The sequence below is a fragment of the Rhea americana genome, unplaced genomic scaffold (assembly GCF_003343005.1).
Source record: "Rhea americana isolate MKP2758 unplaced genomic scaffold, rheAme1 scaffold_61, whole genome shotgun sequence".
In the NCBI taxonomy this organism is placed as follows: domain Eukaryota; kingdom Metazoa; phylum Chordata; class Aves; order Rheiformes; family Rheidae; genus Rhea; species Rhea americana.
Genome location: NW_028186768.1, coordinates 4,129,506 through 4,140,361, shown reverse-complemented (window position 1 = coordinate 4,140,361; position 10,856 = coordinate 4,129,506). Strand labels below are relative to the sequence as shown.

General features: G+C 48.9%; 1 protein-coding gene across 2 annotated transcripts in view; it reads left to right on the top strand.

Annotated features, from left to right (window-relative positions):
- Positions 1–2,987, top strand: part of PNPLA7 (patatin like domain 7, lysophospholipase) — a 131,084-nt gene extending 128,097 nt beyond the window's left edge. For both annotated transcript variants that reach the window (XM_085320004.1, XM_085320005.1), the window contains exons 35-36: positions 1,294–1,397; positions 2,088–2,987. In XM_085320004.1, the coding sequence (XP_085176130.1) occupies positions 1,294–1,397; positions 2,088–2,168 (185 nt within the window). In that variant the 3' untranslated portion in view covers positions 2,169–2,987. The remainder of the gene's footprint in view (positions 1–1,293; positions 1,398–2,087) is intronic.
- The last annotated feature ends 7,869 nt before the right edge of the window (positions 2,988–10,856 follow it).

The window sequence follows — 10,856 nt, the reverse complement described above, 5'->3', positions numbered from 1 at the left end:
CCCAGGACTGGACAGTGCAGCTGAAAGCTATTAGGGAGTTTAAGTGCAAGAGTGATGTTGGTGGCAGGGGTGCTCRTAGCATCTCTGAGTGCAGTGGCTTTGCCAGAGGTCTGTGTGATAGTTAACATTGCATTTAACTTAATAACTGGCACTAGAAATCTTTGGCTTTTGAGCCATCAGAAACAAGTGATTGTAAAGGAGTTGGTAAAATTGTGATTCTAACGGACTGAATCTGCTATTACCTTTCACCTCACATCTGAGACCTGGGTGCATCTCTACAGCCAGACATTGAAAAGGCCTTTTGCTGGGGTTTTCCCTTTAATCTGACCTCGCTCTATTAGCTGTAAACAGATCTTTCACCATCCCAGCGAATAGTCAGGCCAGGGAAAATGAAGTGGAGGACCCCGCATGTTCAGTCTGCTAGGAGATGCTTGAAATGAGACGCTGTGCACAGTAGATGGTGCAGCCCTTCATTACAGAGTGTCCCTTGCTTTTAGAAGTTGGAGGTACTGATGCTGAGCTGGGCTTTATGGGGAAGCATAAACATTTATTTATTCGCTTGAGCAGAGAAGCTGCTCTTCAGGTCTGAAATAGAAGCAATGCTGTTAAGACATAGATGAATGCAGAGGACAGGTTCTTGAGTTTCCCTTGGTTATGGTAATCCTCTAGATTACTGAAGAGAGCAGGTGACTGTACCTTTTGCAGAGGAGGGGAGTGTAAATGTCACCATCCCCTGTGGACCAGAGCTTGAGACACATAATTATCATCTCTGCAGGGGTGAAGGCTTCACATCAGGAAGAATTCATCATCTCCCTGTAAGTCTCTATTTCCAGGGAATCTATGACTGAAATGTCCAGGAAGGTTAGAATTTGTAGATTGTAGGCATGTCTTTTGAAGGTATTTCACTGATTTTATCTGGATTGATGGAGAGAGACAGACCAACTATGTTGCAAAAAGGATTCATCACTAAGTGGGAACATTTCCCTGTCTACAGGATTTGGATTGAGTCAGGCTGGRCAGCAGACACCCACCACAATAACATGGACAGTTTGTAGCTCACTGCTTTTGCTCTGGGTTCTTTAGACTTTGGAGGGCTCTGGGACACCACTTCACATGCAGGGTGCAGTGTGTACATTTAAGTAGTCCCAGTTCACTGAGCTGTTGAGAGTTCGCTAGCAGTCACTTCGCCCTAGTTGGACACTCAGTGGGGACAGCCATCATGATTCTGCTTCTAGCTTTTTCTGTCTCTCTGACTGCTAGTTAAAAATCATTGTTTTTCTCTCCTCTCTTTAGATGAGTCAGACTACCAGACTGAGTATGAGGAGGAAATTCTGGACAGCCAGAAGGATGATTATATTAATTTCCTAAGCAACCAGGTTGAAGAAGACTCTGACTCGGTACGAGCTGCACTGGAAATGGGCTGTGACTGTGTCGTTGTCGAGTCCTGTGTGAATCGTGTGGGGTGGGTATAAGGCACAGGTGTGTTGGGAAGGATTATTGACAGAAGCACCTGGAAGACATTTGCTAAGCAGGACTGTGCAGAAATAAATTGACTTGTTGCACAGTAGTGATGTTCAATGACAGATGCTCGCCCTATGCAGGTAAGCAGTCAAAGGAGCTGTCTCATGTGGCAAGAAGTGACCATGTCCTGGGAAAAACAATGTGGCTTTCTGGCCTTGCTAGCAAGATAGATAGGGGTTGGAGAACCTAAGGTACAATGAGAGGCTTAGGGAGCTGGTTTGTTCAGCCTGGAGAGAGACTGCAAGGATGGGATCTGACCGCTGCCTCCTCCTGTCTGTTGGGTGAGTATAGAGAAGACAGAGGAGGGTGCCTGCCTTGGGTAGCTGCCACTGTGAGGATGTAAGGTGGCTTTGGTGTTTTGAGCAGGGAGCTGGAGTGATGGTTGCAGCCAGTCACTTTCCTGGTTGCATTTAAAGACTTTGGGCTGATCTTTGACAGGTAATAGTTGGTGGGCAGAGAAAAGGTGGAGTGGAGGAGGCCAGATTTCCAGATTTTATTCAGCTCACAGAGGAAGCAGAAGAATGAGTTTGTGCTTTCTCTCTCTCTTTTTTTTTTTTTTCCTTCAGGATGAAGATGTACAAATAAGACGGCGCAAAAATCTCCCCAGTCTGGACTGCCAGGCAAGCAGCACAGGAGAGCCAGGCTAGCACTCAGAARAGAGTCTGACCTTTCTGGCTGATAGCTGTATCACATTTGTACTGACAGCAGCCATTTTTATTTATTTTCATACACATACACATACATAATTAAAAACAAAACAATGTCTAGTTGCAGTTAAGCAAACTTTTGTCCTTCTCCAAGCTGTGCAGGCAGCTGAATGACCTAAGCACAAATATCTCCATAGCGCCCAAGTCCCTGTAACTCTTGGACCTCTTGTGAAGGGTGGCTAAGCTGCCTTTGTGCCATACTCCTTTGTACAGATGCCAGCATGAGTGGCAATTTATTAATCACTCTGAGACTGGCAGAGTGGAYGTGTGCTGGGAACGTGCAGTCGAACGCTGCCTTGATTTTTGCTGCCATATGTTTTAGTTGTTGTTTTTTGCTGTGAAGGCTCTAAGAAGAACTGAACATCCTGCAACGTACTGTGTGTCCGTTGTTGAAAAGGCTCCAAGCATCAATGTTAAAGAGAAAAAGAGAGGAAAGGTGTTTGTGGATCACAGTAGTAGGTTGCTTTCTTTTCATATGGATCAGATAACTGTGTAATTAACTCCTCAGTGACTTTCAACCAGCTGCTTGTGAGCGGTGCTGTGACAGGAGCAASTCTGAATATATTTCACTTGGATGAYTGGGAAATCCAAACATGACAAATCAATTAATGTGAACACTAACTATAGATTCTGTATGCTCAAGCCATCAGTGGGAACATCTACTGATGGATCATACRGCTGGTATTTGCCAGGCAGTTCCAGAGTCAGTATGTAGCTGGTATTTGGCTGGTGAAATAAAATGATTCTGCTGGATTGAAATTTCTTTGTGGTTCTTAGCTGTTGACAAGTGTCTCTTTGTGGGACCCGACGCTGGGGTTACACTGCAGTCATTAGAGCTGGAATTTTGGTAACTGCTTTTGAGCACAGAAACCTGCCCAGATCTAAAGGAGAACTCCAGAAGGCCACAGAAATGGAGACTTTCCCAACTCTGTGCTCAGAATRAGATACTCTGTCACCGTGTTATGCTTGTAAGCGATGTCACAACACAAGTAAGCAATGAGTAGGATACAATTTACTAATTTGCAGGCATAAGCTATTCACATATCAGAGGAATAGAAAGCTCAATCAATAATTAGCAAATAAAACAGAGTCTACGTACCACCAAGCAATTTGGGCTCTCAAGCTCGAGGAGTTTCCCGGTCAGGCGGCCCCAAACCAGGGAGGAGGCGACTTGTATCTGTCTCTCCTAGAGTAAGTCCCCTTCCCTTACCTATAGATCTACCTGACAGTGATGACCACAAGTCATACGACAAAGCTTTGTTCAGCCAGTGGAACTGAGATGTGGTTCAGATGAAACAAGGGTGTGGTTCCAGGTGGTCAGTTCTTGGCAGATTGTCCTGTTCACAGGACAATGCAGCTGTCCAAGTCCTATTAATAAAGCAAGTTGTATCAGTCCTCAGGTATCTGCTCGCATTAATAACAGTGACTGGAGAGCAGCCTGTGGAAGCAGGTGTACTTAATCAATATAACAGTGGGGTTCAGTATAGCCTCCCCTACCCATCGTTTGAGAATAAAAGATCTGGTAAATGCAGAAACAGCCCAAAGTGTCCAAGTTGCCTCAGCTCCTATCTAATTTGCAAAGTGACACATGCATTTTTGAATTGCACTGTCAATTTATAACCCTGGCAGGAGTCACTTGATGTATTATCAAGCATTGTAAAGAAATCCCCAGTGTTCTTCACTCGCCCCGGGGCCTTGCAGCAGTCAATGTGAGTTGGACCGTGTTCAGGACTCCCCTGGTGCTCGCTCCTCTTGTCTCACATCTGTTGTCGCTGGTAACTCCACTTGGCTGGATAATGAAAGTTGTTCTTGCTTTATGTAAACTCTTGTGTTCGGCGCTAGGTTTAGGTGCTGTTGGCCTGAGGGGATTTGCCATCCAAGCAGAACACTAAAGATGCTCTTGAAAACTATTCCCTTTGCTAAGCTGTCCTGGCCCCCTCATGTGAAATGCATCAGCTGCCTGGAGGTGATGCCATAACCATGATTGGGGCCAGAAATGTGTTTGATGGCCTCACCGTGGATAGAGGTCGTTGTAAGCCCTGACGTGTGACTCATCCTGTGCACTTAAGCTTCTTTCCCATATGACTCCCTCATGGCACAAACATTCACTCTTTCCTGCGTCCTAATTTCCTKCTCTGATAGTGGTGAATGTGCAGCTTTTCTCCAAGGAGGCTATTTCTCTAACACGAAATGTTATTTTTCAAATGTTAAAGCTTCAGGTTGGTGTTCTTGTTTGCAGAGGGACTGAGCCACCACTTCTCCMTTCTGCAAGACCACCAAAACCCAGATGTCCGCATATCTGTCTGTCTGTGGGCTTGCTCAGAAGTGGTAGAAGAAACTCAGGGCCTGGTTGGGTTAGAGCAGAGGCCTCCCCTGCAATGATCATCCAGATCTTTAACATTGATCTCCAGTAATACAATTTATGGAAAAAGCTGCAGATGCTGGAGGTTATTCCCTGGTATTGAAAAAGAATAAATTCTTTCAAAGTAAGTTTAAAAATGACTTTTGAAATGGAAGTAGAGCATCTGGCAGCCAGGGGGCTTTTGTGAAGGTACAGGCTGCCTGTTGAGCTGCAGATATTTAATTTCCAAAGAGATTATTTACAGTGTGGTGTTAGTATCTGTTACGTGAGAGGCTTGTAAGCTCGTACAAGCCTAAAAAGAACAAGAGTGAATAAGTTTGAGTGCCCACCTTAGAGCAAATGGCATCTTTTAAAACAGCTCTGTTTCTCCAGAGCTGCTCAGAGCAAGTGGAAGAGAAGCATTTTCATGCAGAAACAGTAGTGACGSTCTTTAGAGTTCTGAGCTTCTCTGATGAGGGGATGCAAAGCAGATGAAGTCCCTTTAACATCTGTATTTACAGATGGTTACAGCACAGAAACCCTTTCTCCTAGCTGCAAAACAAAGAGTAGGTCTAGAGCAGAGATGGAGTCCTAGAAATGACTGGGCTCTGTGGAGGGCCTTTGTGGAGTGCACTTTGGGTATTGCTGTTTTGCACCAGGAGACCTGCTGTGCTCTGTGCACATACACAGTTAATGAGAAGTTTTGCATTCTACCTTTCTGGCAGTCCGAGTTGCTCCGAGAGCCTGAGTGTGATCTGATGGACTCGGATTTGCATAGGTTGCAGGAGTCGCAGAAAATAAAAATCCTGGACTCCTGGGTGTGCTAATTAGAGCTGCTGTGTTTGTTTTATACCCTGTTGCACTGGGAAATAGCACTAGGTTCAGGCCTGGGAAGGTTTAAAAAAAAAATTGATATGAGATTAGAAGTCTATTCTAAATAATTTATCACAGCTTTCCTTCCCTAGTTGTATCCTCCACAGCTGAGCTCTGGATATTAAAGCGGCCTCTGCAGAGGAACACAGAGCAATTGCTCTAAGTTTTTTTGTTTTTTTTTTGTTTTGTTTTGTTTTTCCAAAGCAAAATTGTTTCCCAGCTCGCTTTCCTGCTGGCCGTGGTGCGCCTAACGGCCTGGCTGTGCCACGGGAGTAGCATTGGAGGTTCAGCCTAGCTCCTCTGGGACCCTGCGTTGTCGGTGACCTCCCAGTCCTGCACCGAGATGCAGAAGATCTTTTTCTTGTAGAAGGGGATCGCACCCAGGTGCACCCTGATGTTCTCGCACTTGCCCGTGTATTTCTGGAAGGGGGGAGGTTGTTTGGGAGTTTTAAAAAATGGTCCCTTATCCCACCCAGCAGCCTGATCCCATCCCATGGAGATGGTTTTCCGTCGTGCCTCGCAGGCCTGGCTCTCTGCTGGAAACGGAGCTGGAGAAGGTGGTTTGAGCCTTTCTCCACATCCAGATCTGCCTCCTGGCCCGGGCCGCCTGCCCGGCGGGCTGCGCTGGCCCCGACGCCGCTGGCGGAGGCTGGGAACCCGCCTGCTCTCACTGCGCTTTCCCTCTGGAGGTGTCGCATCCTCCGGGGTAAGGTCTGGCCAGGAGCTGAGCTGCCTGGGGCTTGCTGGAGGAGCCGGCTTGTCGCGGAGAGGAAGGCGGTGGGGAGCCTGTTCCCGCCATGAGCCTGACACCGGTGAACGCTGCACGAGCAGGGTCGGGCCAGGACGGAGAAACTGGGGCCGCGAGCAGGGGCCGGGGATGGGCCCTGCTGCTGGCGCGGCGGAAGCTCCCCCCACCCCCGAGAAGCGGCTCGAGCGTTTCCTGACGGTTGACGATTGCCCGGAGGACGAGTGGTGCATCGCGCTAGGCGCGCGGGGCTGGGCGTGGCGCAGCGGCTGGCGCCGAGGAGCGGGCTGAGGAAGGCCCCGGGGCCGCGGGCTGCGCCGCCAGGGCCCGCGGCGGCCGCACCGAGGCCCCGGGCGCGCAGCGGCTCCCCGCGTTTCCCACGGCGGCCCCCTGCCCTGCGGCTAGGCAGCGTCGTCCATGCTGCTCCTCGGGGACTTTGCGCCGCCGTTGCGCCCGCCCCGGGGCTGCAGCGTGACGGCCGAGACCGCGCACGGTGAGTGTGTCCCTCCTCCCGCCCGCCGTTTAACGTGATAAACGGGATTTTTAGATGTGGCTCTCGGTGGCACCGGAGCGCAGGCTCCTGGCACTGGGCCGCAGCCGGCGGGGGCGACTCTTAATTAAATCTCGCGCCATCAGGGACAGCAGAAGGCTTCCCAGCGCGCGGCAGACAGGCCTGCGCCGCTGGAAACACCAGCGGGTTTCGGGCCAGAAGGGCTGTTTGGGTTCGTGGGGGCTCCGGGCAAGCGGTGTCCTTCCGCAGCGGCTAAACGCTGCTGCGTCCCGTGTGCGGCCCCCGGCCGGAGCCGCGGGGGGTTCGGCACGTTTGCCGGCGGCCCAGCTGCTGCGGGTCCGGGCGGCGCGGGCCCCGGGGAGCCGTTCCTGTGGGGCCACCCCGAGGCAGAGCTTCGCTTCGCCAAACTAGAGAGTGTCATGAGCTGTGGCGATCAGCACCGGCTGCGCGGCAGCACCCGGGAGCCCGACGGCAAAAAAAAACATTTGGAAAAATCCCACTCTTTTGGAGAAGAGCGGGTGTTGGCCGTGGCAGCGCGCTTCTCGAGGGCGCCTGCGGGATGGGGCGAGTGGCCGGGACGAGACTTGCCGGGAGCCTCACACCACTGCGAGCGAGAGCTGGCGGGGAGTTGCCACTCAGAGCCTTACAAAAGCAAATCCCGCTGAGCTGCCTCCCCACGACGGCGTCTGGATTTTATTTATTATTTTTTTTAACATCACGACCTTCTGGGATGAGACGTTTCTCTTGTTCCTGTTTAAAGCTGGCCTGCTTTCCTCCTGCCAAGTGTCTGTGTGTGGAGAAGATCCTGGTTGCTCAGTCTAACTTCTCCATCACACGTATTCGCTGCCAGTTCTGCTCCCCGCAGCTGTATAATTTATCAGCTGTGTTTTGTGCGTGTTCCTCAATCAATGAGGAAAACATTGATTAGTGTCGGGCTGGGACCGACTCCTGCAGCATTCCTCTCAATCATCTCTGTTCACTGATGACTCCTTGTTTTGAAGACGGGTTAGCAGCTCGCCATCCATTTAGCGCGGGGCTTTATTGAGATTGTATAGCGCTAAATTTGTAATTAGGGTGTCATATGATATTAAGTCAAACATGTTGCCAAAAGCTAAGCAAATAACGGCTGCACAGTAACCTTTATCTACACCCTTGTAATTTTCTCAGCGGATGAAATGAGGCTCATTTGACAAGACATTTTCCATTAGACCACACTGATGGGTATATTTTTAATCCTTAAATTCTCTATTAATTGAATCCTGTGTGTGCTTCTTCATTATTCAATCCCAGTGTCAGGCTGGACTGGCCTGTTGTTAACCAAGGCACCCGTTTCCCCCGTCTAGTGCAGCGTTAGCCTCCTGCCAAGCTTGGCATCTCCCCAGGCTTCCGGCCTCTCAGAAGCGAGGGAACACAGCCCCTCTCAGTGCACCGGTCGAGGGCTCTTAGGTCCAGATTAGCTGAATTGGCTGATTTATAAACCTCACAGATGTTATCCCAGATGCTCTTGCTAGTTGCTAGTCATGCCTTACATTCCCATCCTGCTGCTGCTTTCTAAATGCAGGAGAGAAATTTTGAGTGCCTTCTTAGTAGCAGGTGTTACTCCTCATCTAGAAATGCCGGGGCATCTCGATCTTTGGAGACTTCCAAAATTTGTCTGGACAACCCTTGAGCCTTGCTCTGAGCAGGAGGTTGCACCAGAGATGCTCAGAGGTTCTTCACAACCAAAATCATTTTGTGCCTCTCTAGGTTATGAACTGGACCTGTGAAATAATTAATATTTCTTTTGTTTCTAATATATTTAGACGAGAGCTTCTTCCTGTCTGTGGTTTTGCCAGCTGTAGATTTTCCTCTGTCCAGTTACCTTCCACTATAAATACTTGTGCTTCCTCACTCATTGCGATGATTGCTGTGTATTGACTGATAGCTGTTGTTTTCTTCCTGTTCTTGTATGTTGTGTTCAGGTTATTGAGTCAGAGGATGGGCTTTTAGCCAAACTTACATTATCTTCAATGTGCAACATTAGCTTTTTTTTTTGCCCTATTGCAAATTCTTCTCAAAGGACAGCCAATTTTCCTCTCTACACTCTTCTGGAGCAGGCTGCAGCAGATGTGCTGAGACCATCTGGTCTGACCCAACGACTGGAGCGAGGTTCTGCTCCATCTGTGTTGCTCTGGATGCTGCATATGACCTGTTTTTCCCATGCTGGAGTGTCTCTGATCTCCTCAACAGGCTTTTTCAGTGCCTTGCTGTCCTTAGCATTAAAAATATTTTCTTTAAGTCCAACATGAATTTCTCCTCCACAGTTCAATGCTATTACTATTACTTCTTTTAGCCTTTTATGTATTTGAAGTGTTGCTATGGCTTCCCCCCAGTCTTTCTTTCTCTGGAGTGAATCTGTCCCTCTCTGACCCTTTGCTCCCAGGCCACATGCTGACCCCTTGCAGATCCCTCTGGGCCCTCTCCAGCTGGCCCAAATTCCCCCTGAAATGCTGTAGTCAGAACTAGGCCAAATATTCCAGCTGGTGTCTTACCCGACCTGCACAGGCTGCACATGACAGCGCATTTCTGTGCTATTTCTCAAACCATGACAGTCACCTTTTCTGCACAAGTGTAACACTGCTGGTTCCTGTTCAACAAAAGATGTGCAGTAGCACCAAGACCTTTTGCTGCATCCAGATCCTTTTCTGCAGAATGGTGACAAGTCCAGCTGCTGCCTGGCCCAAGCCAACTCCTTGCAGAAATGCACTCAGCATCTAACCAGGGTTTGCTACAAACCTTTGAGGGCAGTGCAGAAGCCACATATTTAGCCACATCTGCACTAAGTCAGGAGCTGCTGAGGGCCCTGGATTTCGCTGTAGCCCTTCTGCTCCTGCGTGCATCTCCCCACGCTGCTCAGAGCTGCTCCTTGACATGCATATGGATGTCAACACATACTCTGGGCCATAGAAAAGTACCATGGAAACACCTGGATACACACATGCACACCAGCAACGCTCAGCTCTTCTCTTTTTCTTGCTGCGCTTTAATCTCACTCCTCCTGTCACAACCATCACAAATAGTTTCCTTCCATCTATCGAGAGGGAAAGTGTAAATGCATCCCGTATCTTCCTCCAGCTGACCTTCAAGTCAKCCTCCCTGTACATTTCTCCTGTGCAGCTCAGCCTTGTGATAGGCCAAAGCAACTGTGCTGGAGTGARCTGCTGAGCCCAGCGCCATGCAGAGCGTGGATGCTGCATTTCCAGTTTTGCCAACAGTAATAGCAAACATACAAGCCAGATGGAAATGGTTTTATTTCAGTGCCACAGCATGCTTAGATACAACAAGGGCTGGACGTGGTGCAGGGTGAGATTGGAGCAGAGGGTTGGACTACAGTGGTTACAGGGATGCATTCGTGCAAACTCTTTTTGAACACCAGATTTGTTTTCTTATATCTWAAATATAACACAGGTACCTGAAACTTGAACTTTTTCTATGCGGCACCAAAGTCAAGACAAAGTCAGACTGTTATTTTACCAGACAATGAAGTGCTGCAATGTGGCTGGAGCAAAAACTGAGCAATCAGTCAACACTAGACCTGCTCTGGAGGCTGTTTCAGGAGTCCCGACCTTGAGGAACCTCCATTGTTAGGGCCAAGTTTGGCACATGCAAGGCTGCTGATGGCTCCCGTCAAGAGAGGGTAGATGCAGAAGCAGCCTCCAGTCCACGGGAGGGTGTTGCAGCTCAGGAATGCATCACCTTGGCAGGGTGTTGGCTGCCCCAACATGGCTGGACAAAGTTGTGGCTGACCTGTAGCATAGGTGACAGTCGTGCTTTGAGCAAGTGACAGGATCAGAGGCCTCCAGAGGTCGTTCCCACCAGCTCTTCCACATTTCAATGGCAGCACAGCAGAGAAGTTGAGGAATATTTTCCCTATATCAGATATCTACACTGCTATTTTGTTATATTGCTTGGTTTTATTTGTTGCAATTTCTTCTGAGTGACTGACTTGCGTCAATGTGAAAGCATTAATCTAGCCATCAGGAACAAAGAGCATCCTGCTCAAATCCTCCCTCTTGCTATAGCCAATGCTTTTTAGACTGTCAGGTTCTTTTTGCTTATCGCCACCTGATGTATCATTTTAAAAAAGAAGAGGAAAATCATATTACACTGTGTCAGAGA